General features: G+C 29.5%; 1 protein-coding gene across 1 annotated transcript in view; it reads right to left on the reverse strand.

Annotated features, from left to right (window-relative positions):
- septin3 (septin 3) overlaps nucleotides 1-21968 on the reverse strand; it is a 43976-nt gene that overhangs the window by 1148 nt on the left and 20860 nt on the right. Inside the window, exons 2-10 of the mRNA XM_061976972.2 lie at nucleotides 18932-19249; nucleotides 18721-18849; nucleotides 16090-16171; nucleotides 15824-15961; nucleotides 12695-12812; nucleotides 9170-9265; nucleotides 9018-9114; nucleotides 8901-8952; nucleotides 5347-5479 (exon numbers count right to left, since the gene is read on the reverse strand). Coding sequence (XP_061832956.2) covers nucleotides 5365-5479; nucleotides 8901-8952; nucleotides 9018-9114; nucleotides 9170-9265; nucleotides 12695-12812; nucleotides 15824-15961; nucleotides 16090-16171; nucleotides 18721-18849; nucleotides 18932-19247 — 1143 coding nt within the window. The 5' untranslated portion in view covers nucleotides 19248-19249 and the 3' untranslated portion in view covers nucleotides 5347-5364. The remainder of the gene's footprint in view (nucleotides 1-5346; nucleotides 5480-8900; nucleotides 8953-9017; nucleotides 9115-9169; nucleotides 9266-12694; nucleotides 12813-15823; nucleotides 15962-16089; nucleotides 16172-18720; nucleotides 18850-18931; nucleotides 19250-21968) is intronic.

The raw sequence follows: 21968 nt of genomic DNA on the forward strand, positions 1-21968 counted from the left end.
TAACACAAATATGTCCACATGTCAGTGATGTAATATTCATTAAAAATAACACAAATGACACAAATATGTCCACATGTCAATTATGTCATGAAAAAATAACATAAATAACACAAATATGTCCACATGTCAGTGATGTAATATTCATTAAAAATAACACAAATGACACAAATATGTCCACATGTCAATTATGTCATGAAAAAATAACATAAATAACACAAATATGTCCACATGTCAGTGATGTAATATTCATTAAAAATAACACAAATGACACAAATATGTCCACATGTCAATTATGTCATGAAAAAAATAACATTAATAACACAAATATGTCCACATGTCAGTTATGTCATATTCATGAAAAATAACACAAATATGTCCACATGTCAGTGATGTAATATTCATTAAAAATAACACAAATGACACAAATATGTCCACATGTCAATTATGTCATGAAAAAATAACATAAATAACACAAATATGTCCACATGTCAGTGATGTCATGAAAAAATAACATAAATAACACAAATATGTCCACATGTCAGTTATGTAATATTCATGAAAAATAACAAAAATATGTCCACATGTCGGTTATGTCATATTCATGAAAAATAACACAAATATGTCCACACGTCAGTTATGTCATATTCATGAAAAGTAACACAAATATGTCCACATGTCAGTTATGTCATATTCATGAAAAATAACACAAATATGTCCACATGTCAATTATGTCATGAAAAAATAACATAAATAACACAAATATGTCCACATGTCAGTTATGTAATATTCATGAAAAATAACACAAATATGTCCACATGTCAGTGATGTAATATTCATTAAAAATAACACAAATGACACAAATATGTCCACATGTCAATAATGTCATGAAAAAATAACATAAATAACACAAATATGTCCACATGTCAGTGATGTAATATTCATTAGAAATAACACAAATGACACAAATATGTCCACATGTCAATTATGTCATGAAAAAATAACATAAATAACACAAATATGTCCACATGTCAGTGATGTAATATTCATTAAAAATAACACAAATGACACGAATATTATCTGTGTTGGCCCTGTGATGAGGTGGCGACTTGTCCAGGGTGTACCCCGCCTTCCGCCCGATTGTAGCTGAGATAGGCTCCAGCGCCCCCCGCGACCCCAAAAGGGAATAAGCGGTAGAAAATGGATGGATGGATGGACACAAATATGTCCACGTCAATTATGTCATGAAAAAAATAACATAAATAACACAAATATGTCCACATGTCAGTGATGTAATATTCATTAAAAATAACACAAATGACACAAATATGTCCACATGTCAATTATGTCATGAAAAAATAACATAAATAACACAAATATGTCCACATGTCAGTGATGTAATATTCATTAAAAATAACATAAATAACACAAATATGTCCACATGTCAGTTATGTCATATTCATGAAAAATAACACAAATATGTCCACATGTCAGTGATGTAATATTCATTAAAAATAACACAAATGACACAAATATGTCCACATGTCAATTATGTCATGAAAAAATAAAATAAATAACACAAATATGTCCACATGTCAGTGATGTAATATTCATTAAAAATAACATAAATACGGTAACACAAATATGTCCACATGTCAGTGATGTAATATTCATTAAAAATAACACAAATGACACAAATATGTCCACATGTCAATTATGTCATGAAAAAAATAACATAAATAACACAAATATGTCCACATGTCAGTTATGTCATATTCATGAAAAATAACACAAATATGTCCACATGTCAGTGATGTAATATTCATTAAAAATAACACAAATGACACAAATATGTCCACATGTCAATTATGTCATGAAAAAATAACATAAATAACACAAATATGTCCACATGTCAGTGATGTCATGAAAAAATAACATAAATAACACAAATATGTCCACATGTCAGTTATGTAATATTCATGAAAAATAACAAAAATATGTCCACATGTCGGTTATGTCATATTCATGAAAAATAACACAAATATGTCCACACGTCAGTTATGTCATATTCATGAAAAGTAACACAAATATGTCCACATGTCAGTTATGTCATATTCATGAAAAATAACACAAATATGTCCACATGTCAATTATGTCATGAAAAAATAACATAAATAACACACATATGTCCACATGTCAGTTATGTAATATTCATGAAAAATAACACAAATATGTCCACATGTCAGTGATGTAATATTCATTAAAAATAACACAAATGACACAAATATGTCCACATGTCAATAATGCCATGAAAAAATAACATAAATAACACAAATATGTCCACATGTCAGTGATGTAATATTCATTAGAAATAACACAAATGACACAAATATGTCCACATGTCAATTATGTCATGAAAAAATAACATAAATAACACAAATATGTCCACATGTCAGTGATGTAATATTCATTAAAAATAACACAAATGACACAAATATGTCCACATGTCGGTTATGTCATATTCATGAAAAATAACACAAATATGTCCACACGTCAGTTATGTCATATTCATGAAAAGTAACACAAATATGTCCACATGTCAGTTATGTCATATTCATGAAAAATAACACAAATATGTCCACATGTCAATTATGTCATGAAAAAATAACATAAATAACACAAATATGTCCACATGTCAGTTATGTAATATTCATGAAAAATAACACAAATATGTCCACATGTCAGTGATGTAATATTCATTAAAAATAACACAAATGACACAAATATGTCCACATGTCAATAATGCCATGAAAAAATAACATAAATAACACAAATATGTCCACATGTCAGTGATGTAATATTCATTAGAAATAACACAAATGACACAAATATGTCCACATGTCAATTATGTCATGAAAAAATAACATAAATAACACAAATATGTCCACATGTCAGTGATGTAATATTCATTAAAAATAACACAAATGACACAAATATGTCCACATGTCGGTTATGTCATATTCATGAAAAATAACACAAATATGTCCACACGTCAGTTATGTCATATTCATGAAAAGTAACACAAATATGTCCACATGTCAGTTATGTCATATTCATGAAAAATAACACAAATATGTCCACATGTCAATTATGTCATGAAAAAATAACATAAATAACACAAATATGTCCACATGTCAGTTATGTAATATTCATGAAAAATAACACAAATATGTCCACATGTCAGTGATGTAATATTCATTAAAAATAACACAAATGACACAAATATGTCCACATGTCAATAATGTCATGAAAAAATAACATAAATAACACAAATATGTCCACATGTCAGTGATGTAATATTCATTAAAAATAACACAAATGACACAAATATGTCCACATGTCAATTATGTCATGAAAAAAATAACATAAATAACACAAATATGTCCACATGTCAGTTATGTCATATTCATGAAAAATAACACAAATATGTCCACATGTCAGTGATGTAATATTCATTAAAAATAACACAAATGACACAAATATGTCCACATGTCAATTATGTCATGAAAAAATAACATAAATAACACAAATATGTCCACGTCAGTGATGTAATATTCATTAAAAATAACACAAATGACACAAATATGTCCACATGTCAATTATGTCATGAAAAAAATAACATAAATAACACAAATATGTCCACATGTCAGTTATGTCATATTCATGAAAAATAACACAAATATGTCCACATGTCAGTGATGTAATATTCATTAAAAATAACACAAATGACACAAATATGTCCACATGTCAATTATGTCATGAAAAAATAACATAAATAACACAAATATGTCCACATGTCAGTGATGTCATGAAAAAATAACATAAATAACACAAATATGTCCACATGTCAGTTATGTCATATTCATGAAAAGTAACACAAATATGTCCACATGTCAATTATGTCATGAAAAAATAACATAAATAACACAAATATGTCCACATGTCAGTTATGTAATATTCATGAAAAATAACACAAATATGTCCACATGTCAGTGATGTAATATTCATTAAAAATAACACAAATGACACAAATATGTCCACATGTCAATTATGTCATGAAAAAATAACATAAATAACACAAATATGTCCACAAGTCAGTTATGTAATATTCATGAAAAATAACACAAATATGTCCACATGTCAGTGATGTAATCCATCCATCCATTTTCTACCGCTTATTCCCTTTGGGGTCGCGGGGGGCGCTGGAGCCTATCTCAGCTACAATCGGGCGGAAGGCGGGGTACACCCTGGACAAGTCGCCACCTCATCGCAGGGCCAACACAGATAGACAGACAACATTCACACTCACATATTCATGAAAAATAACACAAATGACACAAATATGTCCACATGTCAATTATGTCATGAAAAAATATCATAAATAACACAAGTATGTCCACATGTCAATTATGTCATGAAAAAATATCATAAATAACACAAATATGTCCACATGTCAGTTATGTAATATTCATGAAAAATAACACAAATATGGATGGATGGATGTCCACATGTCAGTTATGTCATATTCATGAAAAATAACACAAATATGTCCACATGTCAGTGATGTAATATTCATAAAAAATAACACAAATTACACAAATATGTCCGCATGTCAATTATGTCATGAACAAATAACATAAATAACACAACTATGTCCACATGTCAGTTATGTAATGTTCATGAAAAATAACACAAATATGTCCACATGTCAGTGATGTAATATTCATTAAAAATAACACAAATGACACAAATATGTCCACATGTCAATTATGTCATGAAAAAATAACATAAATAACACAAATATGTCCACATGTCAGTGATGTAATATTCATGAAAATTAACACAAATATGTCCACATGTCAGTGATGTAATATTGATGAAAAATAACACAAATGACACAAATATGTCCACATGTCAGTTATGTAATATTCATGAAAAATAACACAAATATGTCCACGTCAGTGATGTAATATTCATGAAAAATAACACAAATGACACAAATATGTCCACGTGTCAATTATGTCATGAAAAAAATAACATAAATAATACAAATATGTTCACATGTCAGTTATATTCATGAAAAATGACACAAATATGTCCACATGTCAATGATGTAATATTCATGAACAATAACACAAAAATGTCCACATGTCAGTTATGTAATATTCATGAAAAATAACATAAATGACACAAATATGTCCACATGTCAGTTACTGTAAATAGTGGTACTGTAAATAGTGGTACTGTAAATGTTTGTACTGTAAATAGTGGTACTGTAAATGTTCGTACTGTAAATGGTGGGTGTGGTTACAAGTTGCTCTCCTGGGCGCCGTGCAGACCTCCATTCTCGTGCAGTCTGTTGGCGCGGTACGTCTCGTAGTGGATGTTGTGAGTAACCTCTTTCAGGTCCTGTAGGTGAGACCTGAGGAAACAAAGGAAGTTACCCTAATTCTCCTTGTAGAGGGGAAGGACTATTTGGGCTTTTGTTGACATTTTAATGGAGTGATTTGTAGCGTGTGAAAATGTGAAGAGGTGAAGGTCATTTGCTAGCAAGTTTATTGCGCAACACAACCAATGTTGGAACGCTGGAAAAGAAAAACCTGCTGAGTCGGCATCAAACATCAACTCACATCCAAATTACCATTCTTATTCATCCCGATTATAAGTCCAGTCATCATTTTCAAAAAATGATTTAAAAAATATGTATAATTTACATAACTATATATAATCAATTAATTAAAAAAAAATAAAAAAATAAAAAATAATAATAATAATATATATATATATATATATATAATAATGATGGCCTTATATATATATATATATATATATATATATATATATATATATATATATACATATATATATATATATATATATATATATATATATATATATATATATATATATATATATATATATATATATATATATATATATTTAGGCCATCATTAAAAAAATAAAAATAAGAATACAGTTTCAAAAATAGATTCAACTACTAAAAATGTATTTTTAGGCCAGGATCATTTTTAAAAATCCCCCCAAAAATTCAATAACAATTACTTACATAAACGTCTTTAGGCCATCATAATTTTCAAACTATGATTTAAAAAAATTCAAATAAGAATTTAAAGAAATACGTCTTTAGGCCATCATACATTTTTAAAATTTAAAATCATAATTTAAAAAAATCAATTACAAAAAAATATATATATATAATACAATATAATATATATTCAGTTAATTAAAAAAAACATATTTAGGCCATTATAATTTATTTATTTTTTATTTATTTTAATAATACAGTTTTAAAAAAAAATATTTTCAGGCCATGATCATTTAAAAAAAATTTTTTTTTCCCATAAGAATCCATTTAAAAAAAATTATTTTTAGGCCATGATAATTAAAAAAAAATCAAACATTTTTTTCCCATAACAATTACTTCCAAAAACGTCTTTAGGCCATCATAATTTTCAAAATACGATTAAAAAAAAATTAAAATAAGAATTTAAAAAAAATACGTCTTTAGACCATCATACATTTTTAAAATTTCAAATCATAATTTTAAAAAATCAATTAGAAAACAAAAAAACATAATACATAACTATATATAATCCATCCATCCATTTTCTACCGCTTGTCCCTTTTTGGGGTGGCGGGGGTGCTGGAGCCTATCTCAGCTGCATTCGGGCGGAAGGCGGGGTACACCCTGGACAAGTCACCATCTCAACGCAGACTATATATAATCAGTTAATAAAAAAAAAACATATTTAGGCCATTATAATTTTTTAATTTTTTAAAACTTTAATAATACCGTTTTTTTAAATATATTTTTAGGCCATGATCATTTAAAAAAAAAACATTTTTCTTTTCATAAGAATCCATTTTTAAAAAATGTATTTTTAGGCCATGATCTTTTTAAAAAATCGGAAAAAAAATTCCAATAACAATTATTAAAAAAAACAAAAAAAACGTCTTGGTTTTATAAATTTTCAAAAATTAATTAAAAAAATAAAAATAAGAATTTAAAAAAATACGTTTTTAGGCCATCATTCATTTTTTTTAATTATTTTTCTTTTAATAAGAAACAGTTTTTAAAAATACATTTTAGGCCATGATCATTTTCAAAAGTCGACATTTTTTTTCAATAGGAATTGATAAAAAAAAATAAAAATAAAAATAAGAACTAATATTTAAAGACGTCCTTTAGCAATCATAAAAAATTAAAAAATCGATAACAAAAATAAAAATAAGAGCACATTTTTAAAGACCTTTTTAGACCATCATCATTTTCAAAAATGTTTGTTTAATTAAAAATCAATTTTAAAAAAGAGGTCTTTAGTCCATCAACATTTTAAAAATCTATTTTTTAAAATAAAAATTCATTTTTAAAAATCTATTTTTAGGCCATCATAATTTTCAACATTATTATGATTTTTTTTGTATTTGTTAGTAAGAATGAATTAAAATCACATTTTGAGGTCATCTCCATGCAACCAGAACGAGATTTTCTAACGTGAAAAAGTTTCATTATAATTATAAAAACTGGTTTGAATGGAGAATGGATTGTGAATAGACTCGTCACCGCAGGAAGTAAAAACATCAACACTGCAGTAGTGTTGGCAACAGATGGGATCCAACCAATCAGAGCGTGCTCTTCAGTATGGTGACCGCTGATTGGCTCAGCCTCATATATTATTATTATTACTTGAGTTAGAATTTGTTTGGTTTAATTATATTGACAGTTTATTAAGACATATATATTATTATTATTAATTTAGTTAAAATGTATTTAGTAAAATTTTATTGACAGTTTATTTAGGAAATATATTATTATTATTATTAAATTAGTTATAATTTGTGTAGTTTAATTTTATTGACGGTTTAAGAAATATATTATTATTATTAATTTAGTTAGAATTAAAGTGTTTTAATTTTACAGACAGTTTATTTAAGTTTTTTTTTAAATAATAGTTAGAATGAAATGATTTTAATTTTAGAGTTTATTTAAAAAACTTTTTTTTTTTAAAATAAATATAGTTAGAATGAAATTATTGAAATTTTACAGACAGTTTATTTAAGATATATATATCTTAAATAAACGATATATATATATAAATATATATATATTATTTTTATTAATTTAGTTAGAATTTATTTTGTTTTTTATTCACTGTTTAAGAAATATATATATTATTATTATTTATTTATTTAGAATGTATTGAATTTAATTTTACTGACAATTTATTTAAGAAATACATACATTATTACTATTATTATTTATTTTTTTGGTTAGAATGTATTTAATTAAATTTTATTGGCAGTTTATTTAGGAAATTTATATATTATTATTAATTTAGTTAGAATTTATTTATTTCAATTTTATTGAGTTTATTTAAGAAACATATATATGTATTATTATAATACATTTCGTTGGAATGCATTTATTTTAATTTTATTGACATTGCATTTAGGAAGTATATATTATTAATTTAGTTAGAATGTATTTATTTTATCACTGCATAATTGTTTGTAAATGTATTTTTCATCCGTTTCTACGAGGCCCTTTATTTGAAGTATATTTGATTGTTATACTTTTTGTAATCAGTCTGACCAAAGCCTTGATAATAATATTTGTGATTAACACGTGTTTTTATATCATTTGACAAACTCAAGTCGACTAACTAAGTAGGTTAGATATAATTATTGAATATGACTCAAATCAAGAGTAAGATGACTAATTTCGTGTTAATATGTGAGTGTGCCCCGGCCCCCTCTGTAGTGGAAAGATAAAGAGTTGAATGAGTGATCTGAAGCGTGAAAATAAAAAAAAAGAGTATTACCTGATGAGGAAGTCTCTGAGCTGAGCGAACTCACAGTGCTTCATGTTTTCAACTAGAAGAAGACAGCGTCAGATGGAAGATAAGTGGAATAAGTTGTGTGAGAGCGTGCAGGCGCACCTTCTACAACTCCCCACGCCGTCTTCCTGCCCAACACGCGCTTGCCGTTGACTTGGTACTCTTTGTCGCTGCCCACCACGGCAAAGGGCATGACTTCCTGTGGACGGCGGACATGTTAGATGGAGAAGTGAGGAGGAAGGCTGATCACTTACTCGGATCTTGTCGTTGTCGCTCTTGTCCTCCATGTCCTCGTCAAACTCCTTCTGGGGGTAAAACTCCACCCCGTTCATCTCCAGCTCCTTCTTCACCTGCAGGGACACAAATCATCTCACTACTGGAAGTACTTTTTATGTACAGTACACCGGGAAAGTACTCACAGCGCTTCACTTTTCACATTTAGTTAATAAAATTTAATAAAACTAACCAAAAAAAAATCACATCTACAGTGCATCTGGAAAGTATTGAGGGTGCTTCACTTTTCCACATTGTATTTTGTTACAGCCTTATTCCAAAATTAAATAAATTAATTTTTACCCTCAAAATTCTACACACAATACTCCATAAAAATAATGCAAAAGGTGTTTTTTTTAGGAATTTTTAAAAAATGTATTAAAAATAAAACTAAGAAATCGCGTATACAGTGCACCTGGAAAATTTTCACAGTGCTTCACTTTTCCACATTTAGTTATGTTACAGCCTTATTCCAAAATTAAATACATTCATTTTGTCCTCAAAATTCTACACACAATACTCCATAATAGTAATGCAAAATGTTTTTTTTAGGAATTTTTAAAAAAATGTATTAAAAATAAAACTAAGAAATCACATATACAGTGCACCTGAAAAATATTCACAGTGCTTCACTTTTCCACTTTAGTTATGTTACAGCCTTATTCCAAAATGGAAAAAACAAACAAAAAAATGTTGTCCTCAAAATTTTACACACAACACTCTATCATGACAATGTGAAAAGTTATTTTTTAGATTTTTTTGCAAATTTAATAAAACTAACAAAACAAAACAAAAATCACATCTACAGTGCATCTGGAAAGTATTGAGAGTGCTTCACTTTTCCACATTTAGTTTTGTTACAGCCTTATACCAAAATTAAATAAATTCATTTTTGTCCTCAAAATTCTACACACAATACTCCATAATAATAATGCAAAATGTTTTTTTTAGGAATTAAAAAAAAAATGTATTAAGAATAAAACTAAGAAATTGCGTATACAGTGCACCTGGAAAATTTTCACAGTGCTTCACTTTTCCACATGTAGTTATGTTACAGCCTTATTCCAAAATTAAATAAATTCATTTTGTCCTCAAAATTCTACACACATTACTCCATAATAATAATGCAAAATGTTTTTTTTAGGAATTTTAATTTTTTTAATTAAAAATAAAACTAAGAAATCACGTATACAGTGCACCTGGAAAATATTCACAGTGCTTCACTTTTCCACTTTAGTTATGTTACAGCCTTATTCCAAAATGGAAAAAACAAACAAAAAAATGTTGTCCTCAAAATTTAACACTCCATCATGACAAGTAGATTTTTTTGCAAATTTAATAAAACTAACAAAAAAAAAAATCACATCTACAGTGCATCTGGAAAGTATTGAGAGTGATTCACTTTTCCACATTTAGTTTTGTTACAGCCTTATACCAAAATTAAATAAATTCATTTTTGTCCTCAAAATTCTACACACAATACTCCATAATAATAATGCAAAAGTTGTTTTTTTAGGAATTAAAAAAAAAATGTATTAAGAATAAAACTAAGAAATCGCGTATACAGTGCACCTGGAAAATTTTCAGTGCTTCACTTTTCCACTTTAGTTATGTTACAGCCTTATTCCAAAATTAATTAAATTCATTTTTGTCCTCAAAATTCTACACACCATATTCCATAATAATGCACATTTTTTATATTTTCTTAGGATTTAAAAAAAAATGTATTAAAAATAAAACTCAGAAATCACATCTACAGTGCATCTGAAAAGTATTAAGAGCGCTTCCTTTTTTCCACATTTACTTTTGTTACAGCCTTATTCCAAAATTAAATAAATACATTTTTGTCCTCAAAATTCTACACACAATACTCCATAATAATAATGCAAAATGTTTTTTTTAAGAATTACATTTTTTTAAATTAAAAATAAAACTAAGAAATCACGTATACAGTGCATCTGGAACATATTCACAGTGCTTCACTTTTCCACTTTAGTTATGGTACAGCCTTATTCCAAAATGGAAAAAAAATTTTAAAAAATAAAATAAAATGTTGTCCTCAAAATTCTACACACAATACCACATAGTGATAATGCAAAAAATTTTTTTTAATTTTTTAAAATTATTTTTAGAAAATGTAATAAAAATAAAACACTGAGAAATCACGTATACAGTGCACCTGGAAAGTACTCTCAGCACTTCACGTTTCCACATTTAGTTATGTTACAGCCCTATTCCAAAATGGAATACATACATTTTTGTCCCTTAAAATTCTACACACAATGACCCATTATAATAATGCAAAAGTTTTTTTTTCAATTATTTTTAGAAAATGTAATTTAAAAAAAAAAGAAAAATAAATCACATATACAGTGTATCTGGAAAATATTCACAGCGCTTCACTTTTCCACATTTTGTTATGTTACAACCTTATTCCAAAACGGAATACATTTATTTTTGTCCTCATAATTCTACACACAATACCCCATCATGATAATGTCAAAAAAATGTTTAAAATATTTTTTTTAAATATTTTTTTTTAAATATCTTTTTTAAAATGTATTAAAAATAAAAAACTAAGAAACCACATATACTGTGCACCTGGAAAGTATTCACAGCGCTTCACTTTTCCACATTGTGTTTCGTTACAGCCTTATTCCAAAATGTAATAAATTCATTTTTGTCCTCAAAATTCTACACACAATACCCCATAATGATAATGCAAAAATATTTTTAAAATATTTTTTGGAAAATGTATTAAAAATAAAAAATTAAGAAACCACATATACAGTGCATCTGGAAAGTATTCACAGCGCTTCACTTTTCCACATTCCGTTATGTTACAACGCTATTCCGAAATGAAAAAAATAAAAAATAAAAATTGGCTTCAAATTTCTACACACAATATCCAATAATGATAATGCAAAAGTATTTATTTTTATTTTTTTTGAAAATGTATTAAAAATAAAAAAATAAGAAATCACATATACAGTGCATCTGGAAAATATTCACAGCACTTCACTTTTCCACATTTAGTTATGTTACAGCCCTATTCCAAAATGGAAAATAAAAACTTTAGTCCTCAAAATTCTACACACAATTCCCCATAACGATAATGCAAAAGTTTAATTTAAATAATTTTTGGAAAATGTATTAAAAATAAAAAACTAAGAAACCACATCTACAGTGCACCTGGAAAGTATTCACAGCGCTTCACTTTTTCCACAGTATGTTATGTTACAACCTTATTCCAAAATGCAAACGATCATTTTTGTCCTCAAAATTCTACACAAAATACCTCACAATGACAATGCGAAAAGTTTTTTTTTCCTGAATTTTTTTGCACACATATTAAAACTAAGAAATCCCATGAACAGTACACTCGGACAGTATTTACATTTTTCCTGCGTTGTGTTTAATGCTTGTGAGTAATGGACGACGTCATCACCCCGACTTGAGTCCATTTTTAAGAACCTTTAGAGGCTTTTGGACGAGGAAAAACTCACGTGCTGTTTGAAGTCGTGCCTCTCCTCGGGCGTCATGGTGTCGGCCTTGGCGATGACGGGGATGATGTTGACCGAGTGACTCAGGCGCTTCATGAACTCCACGTCAAGCTGCCGCAGTCTGCCGCGTCCGGGAGGGAAAGAACACAAAAAACAGTCAGGAAGTGACTTAAGAGAGTGAAACTCTCCATGGATCTACAGAGAGAAAAAAAACATTGAAAAATATATTTTTTTGCTAGTAAAAGAAACTATTTATTCATGAAAAAACACAATTCGCAAATCTAAAAACTATTTTCTGCAAGTAAGAAAAGTCTAAACAATTTTCTTCAATCAAATTTTTTTTTATGAGTATAAAAACAATTTTTCCAAAGTAAAAAAAACTATTTGCTGGTTAAAAAAATAATATATCTTTGCAAGTAAAAAAAAACATGTTTCCGCAAGTAAAAAAACAATTCTCAATACCAAAATTTTTTTTTGCAAGTAAAAATAAAATTATTTGCTCGTAAAAGAAACTATTTCTTCAAGAAAAAACACAATCAGCAAGTCTAAAAACTATTTTCTGCAAGTAAAAATTTTCTTCAATCCAAATTTATTTTTGTAAGTATAAAAACAATTTTTTGAAAGTAAAAAAAAAAACGATTTAAAGGTTAAAAAAAACTCTATTTTTTACAAGTAAAAACATTTTTTTTGCAAGTAATACATTTTTTAATTTTTTAAGTAAGAAAACATTCTTAGGTAAAAATAATTAATTTGCAAGTAAAAAAATGATTCGCAAGTAAAAAAAAAAAAAAAAAAAAAAATTCCGCAAGTATTAAAAACTATTCTCAAGACACATTTTTTTTGTAGGCAAGTAAAGATACAATTCTTTGCCAATAATTTAATAAATTTACAGGTTGAAAAAACAAACTATTTTTTACAAGTAAAAACTTTTTTTTTGCAAGTAATACATTTTTTTCAAAGTAAGAAAACATTCTGAGGTAAAAATAATTAATTTGCAAGTAAAAAAACGATTCGCAAGTAAAAAAAAAAAATAAATAAATAAATTGTTTCCGCAAGTATAAAAACAATTTTTCCAAAGTAAAAAAACTATTTGCTGGTTAAAAAAATAATATATCTTTGCAAGTAAAAAAAAAACATGTTTCCGCAAGTAAAAAAACAATTCTCAAGACCAACATTTTTCTTTGCAAGTAAAAATTAAATTATTTGCTTGTAAAAGAAACTATTTCTTCAAGAAAAAACACAATTAGCAAGTCTAAAAACTATTTTCTGCAAGTAAAAATTTTCTTCAATCCAAATTTCTTTTTGTAAGTATAAAACCAATTTTTTGAAAGTAAAAAAAAAACGATTTAAAGGTTAAAAAAACCTCTATTTTTTACAAGTAAAAACATCTTTTTGCAAGTAATACATTTTTTAATTTTTTAAGTAAGAAAACATTCTTAGGTAAAAATAATTAATTTGCAAGTAAAAAAATTATTCGCAAGTAAAAAAAAAAAAAAAGAAAAAAAAATTCCGCAAGTATTAAAAACTATTCTCAAGACACATTTTTTTGTAGGCAAGTAAAGATAAAATTCTTTGCCAATAAAAGAAACTATTTATTTAAGAAAAAACACAATTCACAAGTCTAAAAACTATTTTCTGCAAGTAAAAAAGCAATTCAAAAGTCTAAACAATTTTCTTCAATCAAAACATTTTTTTGTAAGCATAAAAACAATTTTTTGAAAGTAAAAAAACGATTAGCAGGTTAAAAAACCCAATTTTTTACAGGTAAAAAAAAATATATATTTTTGAAAGAAACAACTTTTTTTCCAAGTAAAAAACAATTCTTAGGTAAATAAAATTACAAAATTTGCAAGTAAAAAAGCGGTTCAAAAGTCTAAACCATTTTCTTCAATCAAAAAATGTTTTTGTAAGTATAAAAACAATTCTGAAGACAAACATTTTTTTTTTCAAGTAAAAATAAAATTTGCTAGTAAAATAAACTATTTATTAAAAAAAAAACACAATTAGCAAGTCTAAAAACTATTTTCTGCAAGTAAAAATTTTCTTCAATCCAAATTTCTTTTTGTAAGTATAAAAACAATTTTTTTAAGGTAAAAAAAAACGATTTACAGGTTAAAAAAAAACTATTTTTTACAAGTAAAAACTTTTTTTTTGCAAGTAATACATTTTTTTCAAAACAAGAAAACATTCTTAGGTAAAAATAATTAATTTGCAAGTAAAAAAACGATTCGTAAGTAAAAAAAAAAAAAAAAAAAAAAAAATTGTTTCCGCAAGTATAAATATTATGAAATAGTATGAAAATTTGCGCATGTCCGCCTTTGTAGTCTGTGCCGACACTGTAGTCGATAAACTTATTATTTTTCTCTATCTTCTTGTTATGTGACATTCATCCTCCGCTGTTGCCATTTCTAATATAAAGTAGTGTCAAGTTCTTACTTATATCTGTCAGTAAACTCACCATGGAAGCGATAAAACATACCGGTGTAGTGACTTTACATTATTCACCCGAGGAACTTTAGTTATTAGAGAGTTTCGGTGGGACGGTTTTTCACGGGACACATTTCGGGCGTTGTTGTTGCACTAGTGAGCCACGGATGAGGAGATGCTGCTCTGTTATTGATTGAAGTAAAGTGTGAATGTCATTAAAACAGTTAGCGCCATCTTTTGACACTTCTTCCACTCCCGTCCTTGCACGCTACACCGCTACAACAAAGATGATGGGGAGAAGACGCTGTCGAAGTGGAGTCACGTAAATAAGAGCGCCCACAAGAAGCTCTTCGGCAGTGCGCCTTTTAATCCGGTGCCCCCTATGGTCCGAAATATATGGTTCTAATAGGGATATGTTTTTTTAAAATAGCAGATCTGGATGTGACCCAGTGTTCTATTGGGACTTACGAGTGTCCAGTGGGGGTGTTCTAGTGGGACTTACGAGCGTCCAGTGGGAGTGTTCTAGTGGGACTTACGAGTGTCCAGTGGGGGTGTTCTAGTGGAACTTACGAGTGTCCAGTGGGGGTGTTCTAGTGGGACTTACGAGCGTCCAGTGGGGGTGTTCTAGTGGGACTTACGAGTGTCCAGTGGGGGTGTTCTAGTGGGACTTGCGAGTGTCCAAGGGGGTGTTCGAGTGGGACTTACGAGTGTCCAGTGGGAGGGATGAAGTAGAGGCAGCAGTGCACTCGGGTGTCGGGGATGCGTTTCTTCCTGGTGATGTTGACCTCCTCTTTCAGGAACTTGTCATACTGCTCGTTGATGTACTTGCAAATAGGCTCCCAGCTGTGGACACGGAGGAAAAATGCTGAGTCGGGCAGATTTGAAAGACAATCCGTCAGCATGAACGTAGAGGAGTACAAAAGTAGCGAGCTAAGACCCTGAGAGGTGATGATTGTGTGAGGTTCACCCACCAGTTGTCGTTGTTGATCTGGTCGCCAAAGCCTGGCGTGTCAACAACTGTCAGCTTCATCTTCACGCCGCCCTCCTCGATCACTGTGCATACAGAGAAGAAATATATCAATTAACTCAATTAAAGTAATAAACAAAGTAAAATGACATTTAAAAAAATACAAATGTATGTATGTGTGTGTGTTTGTCTGTATGTATGCATGTGTGTTTATATGTATGTACGTATGTATGTATGTATGTGTGTTTGTATGTATGTACGTATGTATATTTGCATGTGTATGTATGTATGTATGTGTGTATGTATGTATGTATGTGTGTGTATGTATGTATGTATGTATATTTGCATGTGTATGTATGTATGTATGTATGTATGTATGTATGTATGTATGTATGTGTGTATGTATGTATGCATGTGTGCGTATGTATGTATGTAGAGTATGGTGTATGTGTGTATGTACAGAATGTATGTATGCAGGATGTAGTACAGTATGTATGTATGTGTGTATGCATGTATGTATGAGTGTATATATGTGTGTATGTATGTAGCAGTGACGTGCAGTCAGGGGAGGCAGGTGAGGCGGTGCCTCACGTGCCATCATGGAAAGAAAAAAAATTTAAAAAGAAAAAAAAAAAATTAAATTGTTATATGTATCCAGTGATTATACTATAAAGTTATTTTCCATTTAACTTCACCAGCTTTAGATTATTTTTTATTCAAAATCGCTGAATTTTTACATTTGTCGTTCAAATACTGAGAAGAGACGGTGCGGTGAACAGCAGCCAGTTGAGGCACGTCACTCAGTGCCTCACCATGGATTGTGCAATGACTGGGCTAACTGCTGGCCTGCTGTGCAGTGACACCGTATTGCTATATGAATTATATTATACATTTCCATAGTTTAGTTAGCTGAAGTATATAATGTACAGTGTATTTTGTCAACAACTGTATGTGTGTAACGTATTTCTTGTGCTGAGCAATCATAAAACTGCTGCAAAGACACACTGGGTGAGGCTCGCAGTAATCCCGCCTCCTGATGGTAGAGGGCGCTAGTGATCCCAGAGATCATTCTTGCGACTACTCGGCTGCAGAAGAAGTGCCAACAAGCAGCAACAGTTAGCAGCAATCGTTTATTTTTTCCTCTCGCCTGGACTTTTAACATGGAGGATTACATATCTAAAATAAAACAGTTTTCTAAACTGGACTTTCAATGGAAGCAGGAGGTAATAATTAAAGGAAGATCTCCATCGCGACAGAGAGACTTTTAAAACTGAAGAAAGATAAGGAAGACTTCTATAAACAAGTTATCGATGCTTTTGTTCAAAAGGAGCTCAGAATCAGAATCAGCTTTATTGTCATTACGCAAGGTAACGAGACTGCTGTCCATGCTGCGCATGGACTTCATTTATAAGTAAAAGTAAGACCATAATAACGTTTTTTTATTAAATGTGCTTTTTTGTGTGCTACAGTTTGTATGTGTAAAGTTAAAGTTAAGTTAAAGTAGCAATGATTGTCACACACACACTAGGTGTGGTGAAATTTGTCCTCTGCATTTGACCCATCCCCTTGCTCACCCCCTGGGAGGTGAGGGGAGCAGTGGGCAGCAGCGGCGCCGCGCCCGGGAATAATTTTTGGTGATTAAACCCCCAATTCCAACCCTTGATGCTGAGTGCCAAGCAGGGAAGAATGCTGGTATGAGCTTTTAAACATAACCCGTTAACTGCTGCCAATCAAATGGTGAATAAGATACTCTTTAGGGTTCATATGTTTGTAAATCTGACTGTGATGAAGTCAGTGCCTCACCAGCCATCAACCTCACCGCACGTCACTGGTATGTATGTAGGATGTAGTACAGTATGTATGTATGTAGGATGTAGTACAGTATGTATGTAAGATGTAGTACAGTATGTATGTATGTAGGATGTAGTACAGTATGTAGGATGTAGTACAGTATGTATGTAGGATGTAGTACAGTATGTAGGATGTAGTACTGTATGTATGTATGTATGTATGTACGTACAATGTAGTACAGTATGTATGTATGTAGGATGTAGTACAATATGTAGGATGTAGTACAGTATGTATGTACGTACGATGTAGTACAGTATGTATGTATGTAAGATGTAGTACAGCATGTATGTATGCAGGATGTACTTTTTTAAATTATTATTGTTTCAGTTTCATAATTTTACCAAAACGTCACCGTGGAGTTATTGAGTCTGTTTAGCTGATTGGAGAGCTAGCTTGCGCAGCTTGTGGGTCCATGACCATGACTTCTGTTTTGTTTGATCAGCCGTTTTACTGCCCTGTTACTGACACCGTTTGGAAACAATTAAGGTGTAGAAAACAAACATTTACAAAATAGTTCTAAGTAAATAACTCATTTCACAACGTATATATATCTGCTACTAATAAATGGGAAAAAAATGTATCTAAAATGTAGTGGGTGTGGCTTATATAGCGGTGCACCGACAGTCTGGAAAATACTGGAATTAAAATAATCCTAGTTCCCTTCAGGCAAGCTGATACAGAGTGACAATGCCATCTACTGTACATGTTTGTAACTACAAGCCAGTAGTTGTTATTATTTCATTCCTGAAGCGTGCGATGAAGCATGGAGTCTTCAAGTACTCACCGTGAGACACTGATCTGATCTCCACGGTCTTGGGGATCTTCTCGTCTCGGCCCCAGCCCGCGGTCCTCCTGCTCACCTGGGACTTGAACAAGGTGTTGACCAGCGTGGACTTGCCCAGGCCGCTGTGACCTGACAGAACAACCCAGCAAACAAACAATGTTTGAATAAAGCAAAGTCTTCTATTTCTTCTCATTCCATCGGAGCCACTGACCGACGACCATGATGTTGAAGTCAAAGCCGGTCTTCATGGTCTTCTTCCTCATCTGCTCGATGATGGTGTCGATACCGATGTACCCCAGCAGGGTGGACCCCCCGCTGGTGCTGTGGGAGGTGCTGTGTCCTCCTCCCACGGGACCCGGGCCGTGACTCCCGATGGGAACGGGGATGGCGCTGGGAGGGGCGCCCCCTCCTCCGATGCCCGGGCCCTGGGGTGGGAAGGGGTTGGAGGGGGAAGGGGCGCCCACGTTGGGGGGCTTGGCGGGGACAGCCGGTTTGGGTCTGACTTCTGGAGGAACTATGTCCGACATGTCTGCAGAGGACAGAGGGATAAAAATATGAGTGGGGAAGTAGGACGCTAGCACAGATACAGTCAGTCACCTACTTTCTGCAGCCATCTTTTTTATCCTCTCCTACTATTTCTTTATGTCACATTTAGTATCCTCACTCCACAAACACACAAATGTTTTTAGTCACCAATTGCGAGCAAAAAAAACGATTTTCTTTATGTAAAGAAATTATTTGCAAGTAATAAAACTACTTTCTGCAAGTAAAAAAGCGATTCGACAGTCTAAACAATTTTCTTCAATCAAAAAAATGATTAAATTGGAAGTATGAAAACAATGTTCTGTGTAAAAACACAAGGTAAAAAAACAAACCTATTTTTTGTGAGTAAAAAACTTAAACAATTTTCAAAACGAAAAACATTTAAAAACACAATTTTTTGCTAGTAAAACAAACAATTTATTCATGAAAAAACACAATTTGCAAGTCTAAAAACAATTTTCTGCAAGTAAAAAAGCAATTCAAAAGTCTAAAGAATTGTCTTCAATCAAAAACATTTTTTGGAAGTATAAAAACTATTTTCTGAAAGTTAAAAAATGATTTACAGGTTAAAAAAATATATATTTTTACAAAGTAAAGAAAAAAAATGTTGCAAATAAAAAAACAATTCTAAGACAAAAAAAACATTTTTTTGCAAGTGAAAATAAAAATTATTACAAGTAAAAATAAAAATTTTTGCAAGTAAAAGAAATTATTTCTTCAAGAAAAAAACACAATTCGCAAGTCTGAACAATTTTCTTCAATCAAAAAATATTTTTGTAAGTATAAAAACAATTTTCTGAAAGTAAAAAAAACTATTTGCAGGTTAAAAAAAAACTATTTTTTCGAAGTAGAAAAAAAACTATTTTTTCCAAGTAAAAAAAACTATTCGTAAGTAAAAAAAAAAAAATTGCAAGTAAAAAAACAATTCGCAAGTTTAAAAAAAAAACATGTTTTTGGCAAGTATATAAACAATTTTCAAGACGAAAAACATTTAAAAACACAATTTTTTGCTAGTAAAACAAACAACTTATTCATGAAAAAACACAATTCGCAAGTCTAAAAACAATTTTCTGCAAGTAAAAAAGCGATTCAAAAGTCTAAAGAATTTTCTTCAATCAAAACATTTTTTTGTAAGTATAAAAACAATTTTCTGAAAGTAAAAAAACGATTTGCAGGTTAAAAAAAATATATATATATTTTACAAAGTAAAGAAAAAAAATGTTGCAAATAAAAACAATTCTAGGACAAAAAACATTTTTTTGGAAGTGAAAATAAAAATTTTTGCAAGTAAAAGAAACTATTTCTTCAAGAAAAAAACACAATTCGCAAGTCTGAACAATTTTCTTCAATCAAAAAATATTTTTGTAAGTATAAAAACAATTTTCTGAAAGTAAAAAAAAAAACGATTTGCAGGTTGAAAAAAAAACCCTATTTTTTCCAAGTAGAGAAAAACTATTTTTTCCAAGTAAAAAAAACGATTCGTAGGTAAAAAAAAAAAAAAAAAATGCAAGTAAAAAAACAATTCGCAAGTTTAAAAAAAAAACATGATTTCGGCAAGTATATAAACAATTTTCAAGACGAAAAACATTTAAAAACACAATTTTTTGCTAGTAAAACAAACAATTTATTCATGAAAAAACACAATTTGCAAGTCTAAAAACAATTTTCTGCAAGTGAAAAAGCAATTCAAAAGGCTAAAGAATTTTCTTCAATCAAAATATTTTTTTGTAAGTATAAAAATAATTTTCTGAAAGTAAAAAAAAACGATTTGCAGGTTAAAAAGTATATATATTTTTTACAAAGTAAAGAAAAACATTTTGCAAGTAAAAAAACAATTCTAAGACAAAAAACATTTTTTTGGAAGTGAAAATAAAAATTATTGCAAGTAAAAATAAAAATGTTTGCAAGTAAAAGAAACTATTTCTTCAAGAAAAAAAACACAATTTGCAAGTCGGAACAATTTTCTTCAATCAAAAAATATTTTTGTATGTATAAAAACAATTTTCTGAAAGTAAAAAAAAAAAACGATTTGCAGGTTAAAAAAAACCCCTATTTTTTCCAAGTAGAGAAAAACTATTTTTTCCAAGTAAAAAAAAATGATTCGTAGGTAAAAAAAAAAAAATGCAAGTAAAAAAACAATTCGCAAGTTTTAAAAAAAACATGATTTCGGCAAGTATATAAACAATTTTCAAGACTAAAAACATTTAAAAACACAATTTTTTGCTAGTAAAACAAACAATTTATTCATGAAAAAACACAATTCGCAAGTCTAAAAACAATTTTCTGCAAGTAAAAAAGCGATTCAAAAGTCTAAAGAATTTTCTTAAATCCAAATTTTTTTTGGTGAGTATAAAAACTATTTTCTAAAAGTAAAAAAAACGATTTGCAGGTTAAAAAAACAACTATTTTTTTCCCAAGTAAAGAAAAACTATTTTTTGCAAGTAAAAAAAAGATTTTCAGTTTTAAAAAGTTTTAAAAATTAAAGTTAAAAAAACAAAACATGTTTCCGCAAGTATAAAAATAATTCCAGGACAAAAAACATTTTTTTGCAAGTAAAAATAAAAAATATTGGTAGTAAAAATAAAAAGTTTTGCAAGTAAAAGAAACTATTTCTTCAAGAAAAAACACAATTTGCAAGTCTAAACAATTTTCTTCAATCAAAAAATTTTTAAACCTTTGGAACAAAGTTAGCATGTAGCAGCTAA

This window comes from Nerophis lumbriciformis, linkage group LG16 (assembly GCF_033978685.3).
Source record: "Nerophis lumbriciformis linkage group LG16, RoL_Nlum_v2.1, whole genome shotgun sequence".
NCBI lineage: Eukaryota > Metazoa > Chordata > Actinopteri > Syngnathiformes > Syngnathidae > Nerophis > Nerophis lumbriciformis.